This window comes from Phocoena sinus, chromosome 2 (genome assembly GCF_008692025.1).
Source record: "Phocoena sinus isolate mPhoSin1 chromosome 2, mPhoSin1.pri, whole genome shotgun sequence".
NCBI lineage: Eukaryota > Metazoa > Chordata > Mammalia > Artiodactyla > Phocoenidae > Phocoena > Phocoena sinus.
Window position 1 is genome coordinate 135,253,673 of NC_045764.1, and position 19,245 is coordinate 135,272,917.

At 37.7% G+C, this 19,245-nt stretch overlaps 1 protein-coding gene across 1 annotated transcript in view; it reads left to right on the forward strand.

Annotated features, from left to right (window-relative positions):
• ARID4A (AT-rich interaction domain 4A) overlaps positions 1-19,245 on the forward strand; it is a 58,830-nt gene that overhangs the window by 36,476 nt on the left and 3,109 nt on the right. Inside the window, exons 16-23 of the mRNA XM_032622098.1 lie at positions 713-963; positions 3,444-3,641; positions 6,301-6,385; positions 7,199-7,340; positions 10,332-11,468; positions 11,733-11,837; positions 15,313-15,519; positions 16,151-16,297. Of these exons, the coding sequence (XP_032477989.1) occupies positions 713-963; positions 3,444-3,641; positions 6,301-6,385; positions 7,199-7,340; positions 10,332-11,468; positions 11,733-11,837; positions 15,313-15,519; positions 16,151-16,297 (2,272 nt within the window). The remainder of the gene's footprint in view (positions 1-712; positions 964-3,443; positions 3,642-6,300; positions 6,386-7,198; positions 7,341-10,331; positions 11,469-11,732; positions 11,838-15,312; positions 15,520-16,150; positions 16,298-19,245) is intronic.

The window sequence follows — 19,245 nt, forward strand, 5'->3', positions numbered from 1 at the left end:
TTCTTGGCTCTTTTTTTATCCTCACTTTATTCCAAGTAGAAGGGAATTCTGCCAGTGTATAGAGGTTGACTGGAAGGAGAATTTAGGAGATAATGAAATGGCTCAACAGTTTCATGGTCATTTGAGCATGCAGCAAGAGACTGTATAAAAGCTGCTGGGCGTATAACAAGTTACTGCTGGCCTAGTGAGCTCTCCAGATACTCATTCAAAGAAATGAGCTCACTTTTTGGCCATTGATACAGTTCAGTCCTTCTAAAATGTAATCACACTGAAACACAGTGATATGTTAATTTCATCTTCGTAAACAGTAGAATTAGAGATGACAGAACTTCTAAAAACTTGAGGGACTGATTTATTATTATTAACTTACATCATTGACACTTAGATAATTTAAAAAATTTGATTATAGTCAGGAAATATTAAAAGTGAGATAATAGAGTGAACACAGAGAAAATTTTTATTTTTTATGTAGTATGTAGCCAGGGATCATAGTATAGTACACTTGGACATAATTAAGTAATTTACATGGGTTATTCTTTTCCTTTTGAGAGGAAGAGAAAAGTGTTCAGGAGTTGATGGGTTATCAGTGTCATGTCTCAAGCTAGAGAGAAGACGAGTCATTGCTGTGAAGGTTTAAGGAAAAGATGCATTTTTCTATGTTTTTTTGCCCTTTGTAGTGATAGTTACTTTAAAGCTTTTATCCCCCTATTAGGGACGAAGGAGAATTGCTCGAGATGCAAATTCTATTAAAAAGGAAATTGAAGAAGAGAAAACAGAAGACAAATTAAAAGATAATGATACAGAAAATAAGGATGAAGATGATGACTATGAAACTGCAGAGAAAAAAGAAAATGAGTTACTACTGGGGAGAAAAAATACACCAAAGCAAAAGGAGAAGAAAATTAAAAAGCAGGAGGATTCTGACAAAGACTCAGAGGAAGAGGAAGAGAAGAGCCAAGAGAGGTACATTATCTTATATTTGTTCTCCAGAAGCACCTGTCTGGGGTACAGCAGCGCTCTGTTCCTGCTTAGAGATTCAGGTTTGAGGGAATGTTTTCTTATTGGGACTTCCATTCCTCTTGTCTAATGAAGGTGAGACACATTGTGAAGATGATGTGTATCGCCTTTCGGAATTGGAGAATATACTGGTCGCACCATTTTAATAGCACTTGTGCCCTAAACAGTGGCCTCAAAGAAGGCTGCGCCACCCAGTCAAAAGAAAGGTCCTGCAGTTGACAGCAGGGAAGGGAGCTGGAGAAAAATGGAGGAAGTGGACAAGAGGAAACAGCGACAGCAAAAATTCCATTTTAAAAAAGGTACAATTTGGGAAAGCTAACAAACACATGGGTGCACAGTACTAGCAGATGTTTCTGTGTGTTAGCTTTATCTAAGACATTTTTCTTTTTCAAGGTATTGTATTAGAATAAGTGGCATGCACCCCTGATTCTAGTTTGGAAAGTACATTCTTGCCCCACATCACAACAATTAAATTTCGGCCTTTTAATGTTCATCCTGTTTGCTGTTGAATGAAAACTGTTTTTGTTTTTCCTCATGTATTACACACGTATGGACTGAATTGACTTAAAAATAACCAATGACTAGGCAGTCTAGCTAGATCACGGTAATGTCCAACTATGTTCAGTTGGCCATTTCTTTGTGGTCAAATGGATTTACTAATTTTTAGACACTACTAAAAAATGAATTTTAATTCAGCAACAGCAGCATACACTTACTTTTATAGAAGCTCTCCTCCATAGTTATTTTTTGATTATCACTTGATGCTAAATTTTCTAGAAATTTGAGTTACTAAGCAAAATTGGGAACAGTGGCTTGCTGCCTCCGACTAGTGGCTGACACCCATCTGAAAATTAACTGTTGAGAAAATTACTGGAAAAATAGTAATGATTGGTGGGTGGGAGAGGTAATTTTATGATTCAGTATAAATAGGTGCAGGAGCTTTCACAATTACATGTGAATTAGGTTAGTGAATAAAGCAAGTTCTGTCGTGAAATAGGATTAGGATTAGGGAAAGTGGGAGGAAATAATTGGAGTTGAGTATAATGATGTGAGTATAGTATTTGAAATATTCGGACAATAAATTTAAGCAAAGATAAACCACCTAAAACGTAAGGCCTAATTACAGTTTGAAGATGTGTTAAAAATAAGCATCAAAATGTGTATATTTTATAGTAATGCATCAAACATGTAATACTCATATATACACATACACACTATGTGGTTTGAAAAGCCTTTATAATTAATTGATATGTAAATGGAATATTTATTTTAGAGACAGAAAATTTCAGACTTGAATATGAAGAATGGTATTTCCTTTTACTAAATAAAAACCGAGTATACAAACATAGTCTGTATTCTCATTCAGTAGCAGGAATTATGGAAATAGGAAACTTTTTTATTTATAGAGACTTCTGTCTTAAGTAGTTTCTCATGGTGTTTTGAAATTACCTTATCAGGATATAATTGGAAGATGCCCTTGGAAAGAAAACATTCCCACTGCTAATGGGTTATCAAAGCTTCTTCATGTCGGGTCCCCCAGTGGTCCCTAAAATAATGCCCTATGTTTATGACAGAACACAGTACCTCCTTATAAGGTTTTTAAAACTCTTGTGACACTAGTGTGATCTTTGATGCAAATCTTTTCTGAATCCTTGCCAGGCTAATAAAGAATGTTTTATTTATAAAAATATGAAAAATATTGTTGGACCTCCCTATGTGAATCTCCTTTATATCTGATTATCAAAACAAAGAAGAACTGATGGGAGATGCATAAAAACAAATAGGAATCAACATTAGATATGCAAAGCTTTGTTCTCCTGGTGCTATGCCACAGTTATAACAAGTGGCCTAATACTCAAGTATCGTTTCTTTGTTAGGGTGGGGAAACCTTTAAAATAGAAACTATCAATAATTTAAAAGATAGAGTTACTAAGGTGGTTAGCCCTTGTTCATTATTTTGCCCACCAAAAAACTAGTCTTGGTTAAGAACCATTCTGAATTGAGCAGAAAGTAGTAGTAAAGTAGACTTAAAAGACATTTTAGTTGCAGGAAGTTAAAAGCTATCTTTAGGTCATTTTCACCTGTAAGGTGGCACTTGAATATGAATCCTAAAGACTTTTTCAAAGCATGTTGTCCTTATTTTGCTTTACCAAAAGTGACTTTTTTGACTCCACATCATCATTAACTGTGATTATTGATTGGCCTTTAAAAAGTATGGGTCTCCTTTTGGTACAGTGCACCTTGACATAGTAAGTAAAGTCCTTAGTAAGTAGTCTGTAAAAATCTTCTCCTTCTCCTCCTTCTTCTCCTCCTCCACTGACATGAATTAGGTTATGACTCTTCTACATGTTGGATTCTTTTAGCATATATTATTTTGTTTTCCATTAAGTTATTAGTAGCATTATCAATGTTATAACTTACTGCAGGGAAGAAACCGAAAGCAAATGTGACTCTGAAGGGGAGGAAGATGAGGAAGACACAGAACCTTGCTTAACAGGAACCAAAGTGAAAGTAAAGTATGGACGAGGGAAAACGCAGAAAATCTATGAAGCCAGTATTAAAGGCACTGAAATTGATGATGGAGAAGTTTTATACTTGGTACATTACTATGGATGGAATGTCAGGTAAGCAAGAAATTATTTTCTTTTTTTGAAATTTCTTTCATTGGTTCAGAAAGATCAATTTAACGTTTTAAAGAACTAAAGCAAATAGTATATATGTATTTACAAAGCACACCTTGTATCTGAATTTTCCAAGACTCCTATCATTCCCACTGTTTTACTAGCTATGTCAGTACTTCCAGCCAAAGGTCACCAGGATCACATCTGTAGTTGAACAAGTTGGATTTATTACTCATTTTCAGTGAGGGAGAACACACAGCTTGGAGAACCACATGGCACCTCAGTTAGAGGGTGGATCTGTGAAAGCTTACCACCTTGGGGAAAAGCAATAGCCCAGGATTCTGTGGAAACATCCTGTAGGGAGCCAGGCCCATGGCGCCCAGCAGTGCAAGTGGTTTTGTTTGTTTGTTTATTTATTAAATTTATCAGAAATCAAACCTGTATCAAGCACTGTAACAATTCTGAATTGGTTAATTAATAAAAAAGAATATTAGATAGGACTTAGATCAGAGCTTCTGTTAGGTGATTTTGGGGTGGGTTTAAGGAAATGGGGCTTTGCTCTAGACTGGATGCTGTCAAGAAGTGGGGGGTAATTCTGTGATTGGTTATCTTAATCTTATCTATAAGGAGAGAAGGCTAGAGCAAGGTTACTGCTATAATTGGTAAAGCAGCAGCAGTCAGGAAAAAAAAGGATGCTTGGTGATTTTTGTGGCTTGGAAAATGTTCCTGTTTTTTTCTGTGTTGAGACACAACTAGGGAGTGGTCTTGTTTTTGTCTTGATCCATTATGGTCACGGAACAGACCTGTCTGATGTTGATGTTCTCTGTGAAATTGTTCACATTCAACATGAGAACAACACGCCCAAGCTGTGAGGGCCTGAACAGCTCCGTAGCAACAGCAAGGCCCAGCTAATAGTACCAGGCTAGTTCCTGAATGGCAGGGACTACTTTTTTCTTTCTCCTTTAGAAAGTCTTGTGTGTTCAGTATCTCTGCTTGCCCTGTAGTTGCTTTGAGCCAGAGTACTCCAAAATTTCCCTACATACTCAGTGTGTGCCCTGTTATGCCTCAATTCCCTCATCTGAATTGGGGAAGACAGAGTACCTACTTTACAGGGATTCTGTGAGAAGCAGTGCTAATATCTACATTAACATGCAAAGTTAATATAATTAGTGCCTAATATAGTTAGTAAGTGCTCAGTAAACATTAACTTTTCTTTAGTGAGGGGGAGTTTGGTTTCTGTCCTCTCACGTCATTTTAAAAGAGTATGGTTTTAACGAATAGCGTATAAAACTTTAAAATTTCTTTTCTCTTTTCTCAAACCAGCCCCTGTGCCCTTCACATTTCTGCCAACACTAAAAACAAACTTTTTCGTCCATCTCCCAGTTATTTTGTATGTATGTACTGAATTTGGGAAGAAAGACCGCACTTACCAACCTCGAGTCCCTGCTTTGCAGTTGCAGCCCATTGTAGCCTTTTTTCCTCAGATTCTATTTAGTTCACATCCATCTACTTTTATTTACCATCAGTGTGTCTTTTCTGCTTTCCAGAATTTCCCCCTTCTGTCCTCCTTCTGTCTCATTTTTTTTAATGTTTTACTGTATGACTCTTCTTCACAGTCATTTTATTACATGCTCATGTTCTTCCTAACTGGTTACCTAACTGGAATTCACATGGTTATGGGTTTTCATTGACCTTCCATATGCTAGATATTGGGTTAATGCAGGAGAAGATCATTTTTAAATCATAGTATATATAGGTAGTCATGGTACTGTGTCAGCTGAACTTGCGCATATTGGAACAGCGTCCTTCTTTTGCGTGACTTCACGGTAATTCGGTAACAAAGTGAGGGTATGGTTCCCATCATCATGGTGAAGTTCAAAGCAAGGACTGCCTGTAGTTTTTTTGCTTAAATGTTCAGATTTTAGATTCTGGCTGAGCTCTATAAATACCTATATATTCATATAATATGAAAGTTGTTATTTAGTTCTAGGAAGTTTAATTCCTTATTTGCCCCTGATTAGTAACTTGGACTATGTTAAAATTTAGCAGTGATGTCAGTATTTTGGGAAAGGGGAAAATGAGGAGTTCTCAACTTGAGCTAAACAGAATAAACGTAGGTAAAGGAAATATCTATAAAAAATTTCAGTCTTAGAGGTGGTACAATTCAGAATAAAATTGTATTAGAAATACTGGAGGCTAGAGAGAGTTCTGAGAGGAAAAGTGTTGAAAAGGACTTCATAAAATAATCTGGAACTGAGCACATTACAAACTTGAATTTACCTGACTTGTTTTGCATTATTTGATCAATAGAATGAATTCCAGTGCAGAATCACTTATTTCATTAAGCTCAGGTGTGTGGGAGTTGTGGAAAAGAAGGCAGTTCAAACAATCTTGAATCTATTTAGAGTTTGCCTACCCTGCTATCCCTGTAAGCCTGTTTTCCCTGAGAAATTCTCTTGCCTTGCCCTGTTGGGGACAGGTACATAAAACACCTAGTAGAGTACTTGGCACACATGTTACCAGCAAACTAGCGTCCGTGCCCTTCGCATTTCTGCCAACGCTAGAACCAAATTCTTTAGCCTATCTCACTGTTGTTTTTATTTGGTGAGTACCTTTCAAATAAGGTATTCTTGTGAATTTTAAATATATTCTTTATTTTAAGGTATGATGAATGGGTGAAGGCTGACAGGATAATCTGGCCGTTGGACAAAGGTGGACCAAAGAAAAAACAGAAGAAAAAAGCTAAAGTATGTACATAGGTGCCATATCCTTTATGATAGGTACAGGAATTATTCATATTGTATTTTCTGTAAACGTTGTTTTCTCATTGTATAATCATCTTGAGTCTTTCAAAGTAATTGTGATTTTCTCTTCTACAACACAGAAACTTAAAAAGTAAAAAATGTAAACACATTACCACGCTGTTTCAGGAAAGGTGAAAACCAGCGACCCCTAGGGCACAGACTTCAAACACAAAGGCCTATGAGGTTCTCTAGAAAAGGGGTGTAAAGTAGGACTGAGAGTGACAAAGAAGAGGTCAAGTTCCTCATCTAGAGAGAATGGAACTAACCACTCTGCTGTGGGATGCAGACCCAGGGTTGCCAGATTTTAGGATTTTTCAAGACAACTGTATTTTTTTAAATGTGAAATCTAATTTTTAAATGCTGGAAGCTGATACTGAATTTTAAGACATACGTTGGCCAGTTGTACACTCATGCACGCCCACAATTTTCAGCCTTTGCTATAGAGATGATGACGTATCTTTCTTTTCCTCAGGGAATAGTAAGAAACAAGGGGGAGAGCTGAGTAGTGTATAGCTCTCTAAAGTACTGACTCTGACCTTCACAATATAATTGCAGTGTTACAAGTTGAAGTTGTAGAACATCATATTCACATAAGTACAAAAATATTTTAGAAAACGATTTAATTTTAATTTTTCCATAACTACAGATTAGGAGTTGACATAACAGACCTTTTTGAGTTATAGTTTTCCTTGGAGGAGTAGACTGTTCATTTTTCATAGGCTGGTGCTTCTCATACATTTTGTTGTTGTTACCCAGAACAAAGAAGACAGTGAAAAGGATGAAAAGAGGGATGAGGAGAGGCAGAAGTCAAAACGGGGACGACCTCCTTTAAAATCTACTCTTTCATCAAACATGCCATATGGTTTGTCTAAGACTCCAAACAGCGACGGAAAATCAGGTACCAGAAGTGCTCACATCAATATGCCAGACAGCTCACCTCTGTCAAATGGAATGGAAGGTGCTGAATTCTGAGAATCACTGGTTTTTTAAAAATCCATAATAAAAATAATAAAACTTCAGTTTTGCGAGAGATTCATAGAAAGTCATCTAGGTTTTTTTTTGTTTTTTTTTTTAAGGAATCAATTTTATTTATTTATTTTTGGTTGTGTTGGATGTTTGTTGCTGTGCGTGGGCTTTCCCTGGTTGCGGCAAGCGGAGGCTACTCTTTGTTGCGGTGCGCGGGTTCTCATTGCAGTGGCTTCTCTTGTTGTGGAGCACGATCTCTAGGTGCACAGGCTTCAGTAGTTGTGGCACACGGGCTTCAGTAGTTGTGGCACGTGGGCTTCAGTAGTTGTGGTGCACGGGCTTAGTTGCTTCACGGCATGTGGGATCTTCCCGGACCAGGGATCGAACCTGTGTCCCCTGCCTCGGCAGGCGGATTCTTAACCACTGCACCACCAGAAAAGTCCCTAGGCTTTTACTATATGATTTAAACTACAAAATTTGATTTGAAGAAAATGTTTATTGTGCTGTATCATGTTTATTTAAAATTTAGTGATGTTTTACTCAATTAGGAATAACTTTTCTTGTTAATACCGTAGGAATATTCTTTTTAAAAATTGTTTATTTATTTTTGGCTGCATTGGGACTTCGTTGCTGTGCGCAGGCTTTCTCTAGTTGTGGCGAGCGGGGTCTACTCTTGGTTGCAGTCTACTCTTCGTTACAGTGCGGCAGGCTTCTCACTGCGGTGGCGGTGGCTTCTCTTGTTGCGGAGCACGGGTTCTAGGTGCGCGGGCTTCAGTAGTTGTGGCACGTGGGCTTAGTTGCTCCGTGGCATGTGGGATCTTCCCGGACCAGGGCTCGAACCCGTGTCCCCTGCGTTGGCAGGCAGATTCTTAACCACTGCGCCACCAGGGAATCCCCCCTAGGAATATTCTATTTTAACAGAGGGTGCGTTGACAAGCCATGCGTCCTCCTGTGTGCTGCACTGTCCTACAAAGCATGTACCAGTGTCTCCTGTAATCTATTGCTGTTCACCTAGGATCTTCCAATAAAGTTGTGACTGTTGTTCAAAGACAGGACAAACTAATGTGGTAGAGGCATGTTTTGTGATGAATATAGGTGAACATATTTTATTCTGATTTTACCGTTTTTCCCACTTTTCTACTTTTGTATATTTTTCCATGTAATTTAAGAAATGTTAAATTTAGAAAAACGTTCATATAAAAATTTCCCTCCCTTGAAGAAAAAAGCTTTTCTGAACCACAGGATTGCCGTGAGTCCACCATGTGGAGAAAACGGCATCTTTCCTCCTCTTTACTGCCATCTGCTGGAAGGTTGTCATAATACACAAATGCAAGACGTCCGCAAAGTGGAAGATGCCCTCTTAGATGCACGCCCATGTGCAGTATATAGTCTACAGAACTGTACATGGTCTTGCTAAACTACTTCATAAAAGTAAAAAGCTACTTTTAAAAAAAATTTATTTATTTTGTTTATATTTATTTTTGGCTGCGTTGGGTCTTCGTTGCTGCGTGCAGGCTTTCTCTAGTTGTGGTGAGCGGGGGCTACTCTTTGTTGCGGTGCGTGGACTTCTCATTGTGGTGGCTTCTCTTGTTGCGGAGCACTGGCTCTAGCTGCGCGGGCTTCAGTAGTTGTGGCACATGGGGTCAGTAGTTGCAGCTCATGGGCTCTAGAGCGCAGGCTCAGTAGTTGTGGCGCAAGGGCTTAGTAGCTCCAGGGCATGTGGGATCTCCCTGGACCAGGCAGGGCTCAAACACGTGACCCCTGTATTGGCAGGTGGATTCTTAACCACTGCGCCAACAGGGAAGTCCCTACTTTTTTTACCATGAGAAAAAATTCTAAATTCTGTATATGATAAAACCACAAAATAAAACTACACACCTTTTCACTTAAAAAGTACATCTAAGCTTGCTTTTTTGCACTTCTTTAGAATTCGAGCACTATGTGGGTAGAATTTTTGTATTTTACAACTTCTATACCGTCTTAGAACCCTAGTTATTATTTAAAAATTTTTCTGAGTTAAAGAGAATGATTTAAGGTAGCTGGCCTATACTTTCCTATCTCTTAATCAGAGGAATATTTAAAGTTTTGAGAATTCAAGCTTCTCATTCTGTACATCTTTTCAGAATTAAGTAGAATATCATATTCCTTTCTAAGGACACACAATGGGCATCTCATTTATTAATCAGTACCTTCTAGATCTCAGATCAAACCACTTAACATATTAACTTCATATCTCAGTACTAGTCCTTTGCTTTTTCTAGGGGTTACTGTAGCCTAAATACGATACTAGTAAGAATTGCAAAATAGCTCTTTTATAGAATTGAGACAGTAATATTTTCTTTTTTTTTTTTTTTGAGACAGTAATATTTTCTATGCAATGTATTTTCACATGGAATTTGAGGTCTCCCCTCCCCCATTTTGGCACAAATGTATGATTCATTTTTTTTTAATTTATCTTTGGCTGCGTTGGGTCTTCATTGCTGCGCGTGGGCTGTCTCTAGTTGTGGTAAGCGGGGGCTACTCTTCATTTTGCTGCGTGGGCTTCTCATTGTGGTGGCTTCTCTTGTTGCGGAGCACAGGCTCTAGGTGCACGGGCTTCAGTAGTTGCGGCGTGCGGGCTCAGTAGTTGTGGCGTGTGGGCTCTAGAGCACAGGCTCAGTAGTTGTGGTGCACAGGCTTAGTCGCTCTGCGGCATGTGGGATCTTTCCGGACCAGGGCTTGAACCCGTGTCCTCTGCATTAGCAGGCGGATTCTTAACCATTGTGTCACCAGGGAAGTCCTGATTTATTTTACATAAGAAATTTCTACAAGGAGGTATTCAGAGGTACTTGATAAAGAGTTTTGTCTTTGGCAGAATTTTTATTATAAAATTGCATTGGTAATTAAGATAGAAACCTTTGTAATACAGTATTTCCTCTTGCAGACTCCTGTTCCTCTGATAGTGAAACAGAAGACCTTTTAGAAAAGAATTTGATGAATGAAGAACTTTCTCCTGATATTAAAGAAGAATTAGAAAAAAATGAAAGTTTAAGTGATGATAAACTAGATGAAGAGAATCCAAAGATTGCTGCACATATATTAAAAGAAAATGATAGGACTCAAATGCAGCCTTTAGAAACCTTGAAGTTAGAAGTTGGAGAGAATGAACAAGTAGTACAGATTTTTGGAAATAAAGTGGAACAAGTAGAAGAAGTTAAGAAAGAGGCAGAAAAATCTCCTAAAGGAAAGGGAAGACGAAGCAAGACAAAAGATCTTTCTTTAGAAATTATAAAGATTTCATCATTTAGCCAGGATGAAGCAGGAACTGAACCTCATATAGAAGCTCAGAGTATAGAATTTTCTTCATTAGACAATAAAAACTTTTCTTCTGCTACAGAAGATGAAATTGACCAGTGTGCAAAAGAAAAAAAGTTGAAACGGAAAATACTGGGACAGTCATCACCAGAGAAAAAAGTAAGAATGGAGAATGGAATGGAAATGACAAATAGTATTTCTCAAGAAAGGACCAGTGATTGTGTTGCATCTGACGGAATGAAAAACTTAAATTTTGAACAACACTTTGAAATAGAAAATGAAGGAATGCCATCATTAATAGCAGAGCCAAACCAATGCATTCAAGAATTGACTAAAGAAAAATTTGATAGTCCAGCTGAAGAAACTGTAAATACTCCGCTAAAAGAAGAAGAGGATGCAATGCCTCTGATTGGGCCGGAAACCTTGGTTTGCCATGAAGTAGATTTGGACGATTTGGATGAAAAGGATAAGACCAGTACTGAGGATGTAGTAGTTGAAAGCTCTGAATCTAACTCTCTTGTTTCTATTCCACCTGCCCTACCTCCTGCAGTACAGCATAACTTTTCAGTGGCTTCACCACTTACTCTCAGCCAAGATGAGTCTCGAAGTATAAAAAGTGAGAGTGACGTAACCATTGAGGTCGATAGTATTGCTGAAGAATCTCAAGAAGGTCTCTGTGAGAGGGAATCAGCAAATGGATTTGAAGCCAGCGTTGCCTCTGGTACCTGTAGTATAATTGTTCAAGAAAGAGAGAGCAGAGAGAAGGGTAAGGACTTCCTAGGGAGAAAATCAACCGTTATATTAAAACCAAAGACTAGTGAGCCAAGAGTTTTAGGAACTAATGATCTGTTAAGTACCCTCCCTCCCTCCTTCCTTCCTTTCTTCCTTCCTTCCTTTCCTCTCTCCCTCCCTCCCCTCCTTTTTTTTCTTTTTAACATACACGTGGAAATTCGTGTAGAGTAGATAGGTGAATGAATGTTCTTGCTCTTGATTTTTTTTTTTTCTAAATCTCTCTTTTCACTTATTTCAGGTCAGAAAAGGCCAAGTGATGGAACTAGTGGATTATTGGCCAAAAAGCAGAAGCGAACCCCAAAGCGAACAAGTGCTGTAGCCAAAAATGAAAAGAATGGAGCAGGTTGGTACTTTTCAATGCTGGCTTTAGTTTGTTGGCTTGATCATTTGTGTCAGCTTAAAACTCAATTTGGTTTATTATGTTCTGAAAAGTAGCAATTTTTCCATTAGTTTTTAATCTGAAGGTGCTTGTCAATTTTATTTAGAGCTGGGATAGCTGTGGTTATTTTTTATGCTTATTTCATTTGTATTTCTTATGTAAAGCAGTTTAATATTAGAGGAATACATTTGGGAATCTTGAACAAAAGAAAAATAACATTTGCTCTGGTAATAAAAGCAGATTTAGTTTACATTTCTGAATGGAATGTTCTCCTTTCATCTAGAAAAACTGACTTTTAAATAGTAACACAGTAAGTTTGAAATATGGGGAAATAAAATTCTTACTAAAACAGGAAAATTAGTAAACCAGTAAGAATAGATTACATGAAAGACAGATTTCTGTACAATAAGGAGTAAAATTAAGTTGTAGAATATAGTAAATAGAAATAAACATGGTTGATTTTAACAAATTAAAATTTTACCTCCAAAGCATGCCTTCATACAAGTCTGAAAGGGAAATTCTAGATTACAGTAGATACATATTTCAAGGAAGGGGCATATAATTTATTTAAGATAAAAGGCATTTCAAAGAAAAACCTTTGAGCCATATTTCAAGTCCTCAATAACCAGATATGGCTAGTGGCTGGACAAGACAGGTCTAGAGTATAGAGAAAGAGTGATGGGAGATGAGACTAGAAAGACAGCAGGAATTACAAAGGGAAAATGAGAACTTTACAGTGGCTGAGCTGGGCAGACATCACCTTAGTCAAATGAAGTGAACACCACCAGTAATGGGACAAAGTGAAATGTACCACCTGACAGGACGCAATAAGAAGAACATAGCTGCACATCTGTAATATTCCTGTCAAAGATGTATAACCTGACTGTAATCATGAGGACCCATCAACAAATTCAAACTGAAGGATGTTCTATAAAATAACTGGCCTATGATTTTAAAAATTGTCAAGGTTATGAAAGTCAAAGAAAGAGGAACCGTTCCAGATTAAAGGAGACTTATGAGGTGTGATAATTAAATGCAGTATATAATTCTCACCTGGATCCTATTGCTGTAAAGAACATTATCGGGTCAAGTAGAGATACTTGTGTGGGATCTGAGGATTAGATGATAGTAATATATCTGTGTTAATTTCCTGATTTTGGTGGTTGTATTATGGTTCTTTAGGAGTGTGGTGGTTTTTAAAACATAGCCACAAATGTGTTGATACGTTTCCCTTCAAGAGGCAAAGCCTAATCCCTTCCTCTTGAGTGTGGGCTGAATTTAGTGACTCACTTCTAACTAATAAAGTGGACATGATGGAGTATGTCTTCAGAGAATAGGTCATAAAAGGCACTGCAAATTCCTTCATGCTCTCCCTTGGATCACTTGCTCTGGGAGAAGTTAGCTGCCATGGTGTGAGGTCACTCAAGCAGTGTATGGAGAGGCCCACGTGGTGAGGAACTGAGCATATCCTGCCAACAGCCAGCAAGGAACTGAGGCCTCCCAACACTCACTAACAGCCATGTGAGTGAGCCATCTTGGAGCATATCCTCCAGCTCCAGTCAAGTCTTCAGAGACCAGAATCTTGGCTAAAAGCTTGACTGCAACCTCACAAGATTCCCTGAGCTGGACCACACAGCCAAGCTGTTCCCAGATTCCAACCCTCTGAAACCGTGTGAGATACTAAACATTTGTAGTTTTAAACTGCTAAGTTTTGGGCTAATTTGTAGATAACTAATACAGGGAGAATGTTCTTATTTGTAAGAAGAGAACACTAAAGTATTCAAATATGGCAGGGCAACTTATCCTCAAATGGCAGAAAAACATTCTTTGGTAATTGTTCTTCTCTTTTTTGTAAGTTTGAAGATTGTCTCAAAAAGTTAAAAAGATTAAAAAGGAAAAAAGAAAGGAGATAATCAGTTTTTCTTTTTGGAAAGAATCTTTGGCTTAACTAAGGCAGTGAAAGAAGGAATGAATTAAGAGAATTGGGACATAAAATCACTAGTACTCAATTATTATTAGTTAGATATGAGGAACTGGTTAACTGACATATAGCATATAGGAGTAGCAGCAGGCTGCTGGAAGAGTAATTTAGGGAATGTTGTTTTTAGAGATACCGCGTATTAGGAAAATAAGGCTCTGGAGCTTCGAAGAAAGTCTGTTTTTAGAAGATAGTTGTTGAAGGATTACAAGATGATAAAGCTGCTATGGGAGAGTTGTAAAATGAGAAGAAAAAGGACCAGAAGTGGAATTATGTGGCATATCCCTTTAAATGGGCCAGGAATAGCAGAGTAGAAGCAGATTAGAGATAAATGAAAATCAGTAAACACTAGTTGCTTTGAATAAGAAAGACGTTTCAAATGCAATAGAATATTCAAGTAGGATTAAAATATATTCATTGAATTTGGTGAATAGTAAGTGTTTGGGGCCCTAACAAGAGCATGGGAAGGAGACATGATTAGAAAGTATGGAAATAAGAATGACAAAGAATTTCTCTTACATGAAATTTGACCCTAAAGAGAAGGAAAGAGGTGCCAGCTAAAGGGGGAGGCTTTCCTCTCCTTCCCTCCCTCTCTCTCTAAGGGTAGGAAAGCTTTAGGCATGGAAAAAGACGCTTAAAGAAGCATCTGGAAAAAGAAGAAAGATAAAATGACATTGGGATATTTCAGAGGAGCTGGGAATAAATGGTTTCAGGAGTATAGCTGAAGAGATTAGTTTGCCCAGAATTAACAGTCTCCTCTTTTTGAGGCCCAAAAAGGGAGATAAGGACAGATACAGTAGGGGAGGGGCTGGGAAAGTGAGTGTGTAACCCTCAACTTTGCCTTTTCAGTAGAAGGGAAGGTTGGCTGTTTAGAGTGAATAGTATGGAAGTAGGGTGTAGACTTTGGAAAAAAGCAGAAAAAGTTGAGAGAAAATTCTAATTTGTTATTAAGTGAAAACCAAAAGCATCTTTAAATACACATTTGGTGAGGCGGGATGTAGACTTGCAAACAAATATCTGACACATTTTATATATTATACATATGTTAAAAGTTGGATGTGTATTTTATGCTTGTTCATGTGTATAGTTTGGGTTGGTCCCCTTTTGGGTTGTTTTTATGTTTTGTTTTAAACATAAGTGGGGCAATACTGTGCTTATTGTTTTTTAAGTTTATCATTTCACAATGTATTTTGGATATTTTGCCATTTTTGTTCTTAGGAACTCTAGCTTATTCTTTTTAACAACTTTAGCACAGTATTCAATAATACTGATATATAATTCTTAGCCATTTCCCTTTTGATGGGTATTTAGGTTATTTCCATCTTTTTATTGTTATAAAAGTTAGCACATCTGTGCATTTATTTCTTTAGGATACCGAAAAGTGTAATTACTGGGTCCGTTGCATTTTAATATTTGAGATTTTTATCATTTATAACCTGAGTCAACTTTTTCTTATTATAGGACAAAGCAGTGATAGTGAAGATCTTTCTGTCCTAGACAATTCAAGTAAATGTACCCCAGTAAAGCATCTTAGTGTATCTAAGCCACAGAAGCTTGCACGATCTCCTGCAAGAATATCCCCTCACATCAAAGATGGAGAAAAAGATAAACAGAAAGAAAAACATCCGAATTCATCTCCTCGGACATATAAGTGGAGTTTTCAACTCAGTAAGAAACTTATAGAAAACTTGAATGTATATTACAAAGTGGTATATATTTTGAAATGTCAAAATAAGGAATAATGATTAGCAAATTCATTTATTTAGGTATTCTAAATGTTGTCTTGTTAATAATCACTACTTATTATCTTAAATACAAATCTGTGTCTTTTTATAATACTAACTTGATAAATATTGATTGGAGAAAGCTCTCCAGTTACGGAATGAGACATGTATGATTTATATAAATTGATGAAACTTAAACACCCTTTCTTGTACTGACAATTGGAAATAACTAATAAATGAGGAAAACATCAATACAAAGACACTATTTGGATAAATAACTACAATTATAGATCAGAGTTGCTGAACGTTGATGTTTCCTTGTGCTTTTCTGATTATTTCAGTAATACATCATTAAGTAATACGTGTTTAGTGGAATATTTGGTATATATATATAGAAATCTTATTCATGAATTTAATTAAGCCCTTCCATTTTTATAGAGCCTTATTTATGTACTGTTAGGTTTTAATAAACTAAAGCGTTTGTTGATTTATGAATTGGACTTTTGATAGAACTGCCATCATTTTTTCTCATAGAATTATTTTTAAATCCAAATTAACTTTTTTTTCCCTTTTAGATGAATTAGATAACATGAACAGTACGGAGAGAATCTCTTTTCTCCAAGAAAAACTACAGGAAATCAGAAAGTATTACATGTCTTTGAAGTCTGAAGTTGCAACCATAGATAGGAGGAGAAAAAGATTAAAAAAGAAAGACAGAGAAGGTAATTTGATTATAATTTTTCTTCCCCCTATTTTTCAAATATATGTCATATCGTTTTAGAAGATTTAGGTTTGCCACTTTTTAATATAGTATATACTTATTTTTATCTTTAGATTCCTAGTGTTTTCTTCTTTGTTGAAGTGAGTCAACAACTGAATCAGAATGAGACTCTTGAAAGAGACTATGAACTGTTTTACAAAATGTGTGATTTTACTAAATGTGGTAGGTTCTTAAGAAGAGCTTATTATACTCCCTCTGAATTTCTCTCACTGCTCAACAAACATTTATTGGCTGCCTATTAACAGGCACTATATTTTTCATTATGGGGTTCATCAAAATGAAGAGGGATATGGCTTATCCTCTAGGAGGATCATAAGTCATTTCCTAAGCAACTACTATATAAGATAGTTCAGCTTTACAACATTAATGCACACATACCATATGCCAGGCCCTCTTTCAGGTGGTGGAAGTACAGAGATGAATGAGATACAGACCTCGATCTCAAAGTCTTAACGTCTAGTGGAACTGTATGTTGAGGACCCTGAGAGTGATATTAACAAGAACAGGACTTCGGAATAATCATGAGGAGAGAATAGCATCTGAACTAAACGTTAAAAATGTATAGCATTGGGCTTCCCTGGTGGCGCAGTGGTTGAGGGTCCGCCTGCCGATGCAGGGGACGCGGGTTCGTGCCCCGGTCCGGGAGGATCCCGCGTGCCGCGGAGCGGCTGGGCCCGTGAGCCATGGCCGCTGAGCCTGCACGTCCGGAGCCTGTGCTCCGCAACGGGAGAGGCCACAACAGTGAGAGGCCCGCGTACAGCATAAAAAAAAAAAAAAAAAAAAAAAAAAAAAAATGTATAGCATTGACTTCTAGTTAAACATTGACATCTCATATCTACCCCAAGCCCAGGCCTCACTAAAATAATAGTAAAGAAAATTAAAAGCCCTATACCCACAAGGACGAGAGAATGGGACAGCAGAGTGACTACGATAGACAAGAAATGTCAGCAGCATATCTTTTGGAAGCTGAGAAGCAGATGGACTGTAACTGTCCTAGCAGATGACATAATGCTAAACACCTAAGCTTGTTTATCCTTCTAGTGGGACAAAACAATGAGAAGCAAGCTAATTCATACTACATCACCCCAGAAAAGCTCTGAGGACAGTGTGAGGTGTGAGGATGAAAATTGGAGATGGTTTGAAAAAGGAAGGAGAAATTGGATCCTTTCATCCCACCCTCTGAAGCAAACTACCTTTTCCCCTAACTCCAGCAGAAAATAAGAGATTAAGTAATTGGAGGCTGAGAGGGATCAACAGGCTTATAGAAAGACCCAGGGACACCAGCCATAGCTGAAGGTGAGGGTTAGGTGCTAAACCAAAAATAATGAGCTTGAGCGAAAGTTTCCAGTACTAAATGATGAGACTTCTGTCCCTTTTCCAACCAACGATCTCATCTTGTCTCTCTGAAAGCTGGTAACCAAGCTTATGCTCATTCCTGGAAGGAGATTGAAAGGTTCCTCTGGAGAAACTGGTCAGCCCAAGGGAAGTGATCTAACATAGATACCAGCATTTGGAGGTTCCTGAACCAAAAAGCAAAATCCTTACAAATCACTATGTGTGCACTGCCCAACATTTAAAAGCCCGGCGGCCTCATGTATAGCCTCCAGTTAGCTTTTTAATGCTCCCCCTTAAATATGGAAGCCACAAGACCAGATGTTTGAGGAAAGCCTTTACATAAAGACAGAAACCAAAATATTCAATAGAAAAAAGTAACTTGGACAATGTGCCATATAAAAACAACAAACTATAATTAATATCCAGAGTTACAGAAAAGATATTGCAGTCTTAAAACAAGAATATGATACTATCAATGAATTCATCTCTTAAAAATTAAAAATATGATATTTGGAATAACAAATAAATAAATAGAAGGGTAAGATAGCAAGGCTAAAGAAATCCCAGTAAAATATCAAAAAGATAATAGGAGAGAATAACTAAGAGAAATATAGGATCTGGCTGGGACATCCAACTTCTGAATCATAGGATTTCTAGAAAGAGAACACTGAATAAACATAGGAGGAAGTTGTGATCAAAGAAATAAGAAAAACTTCCAGAACTGAAGGAGATGGGTTAGAAAATTGAAAGGACTCCTTGTGACCTCTATAAAGAATGGAGTAAAAGATCACACCAAAGCACATTAAGAAATTTCAGAACCCTGTGGATAGAGGTAAGGTTCCAAATGCTTACCATATAAAGGTATATACAAAAAACTGGGTCTCGAACAGCATCAGATTTCTCAATGGTGACATTAAAAACTAGAAGCCAAGCTATTAAGATAACATGACATCCAGCAAACAAGGAATCCCACATAGGAAAACAGTAAGGAAAATCTCAAGGTGATGGCACATGGAAGCCCTAGAATGATCACTACATAACAGGCCTACAAAGCAACTATTTCAGGAATAGGATGGAACAGGAGGGGCGGGCTCTAGGAGGAATGTCCCTTTAAGAAAAAGAACAGTAAATTATCTGATAGGCTTGCCCATCTTGAGAGAAGTTTTCTATCTATGGCAGAGAGGGGATGAATTACTAATAAAATGGCCTGTGTCATATGTGGTTTTGAATCTACTCCAAGTCTAGCAGTTTTCAGTTCCTGGAAATGTGATGGAGCAAAAGGAAAGAGATCGACCTTCCATGTTTGTCCTTTTCTTTTTTTTTCTTTTTTTTTTGCAGTACACGGGCCTCTCACTGTTGTGGCCTCTCCCTTTGCGGAGCACAGGCTCGGGATGCGCAGGCTCAGTGGCCATGGCTCATGGGCCTAGCCGCTCCGCGGCATGTGGGATCTTCCCAGACTGGGGCACGAACCCGTGTCCCTTGCATCGGCAGGCGGACTCTCAAGCACTGCGCCACCAGGGAAGCCCCTGTCCTTTTCTTTAAAAACTGTAAATA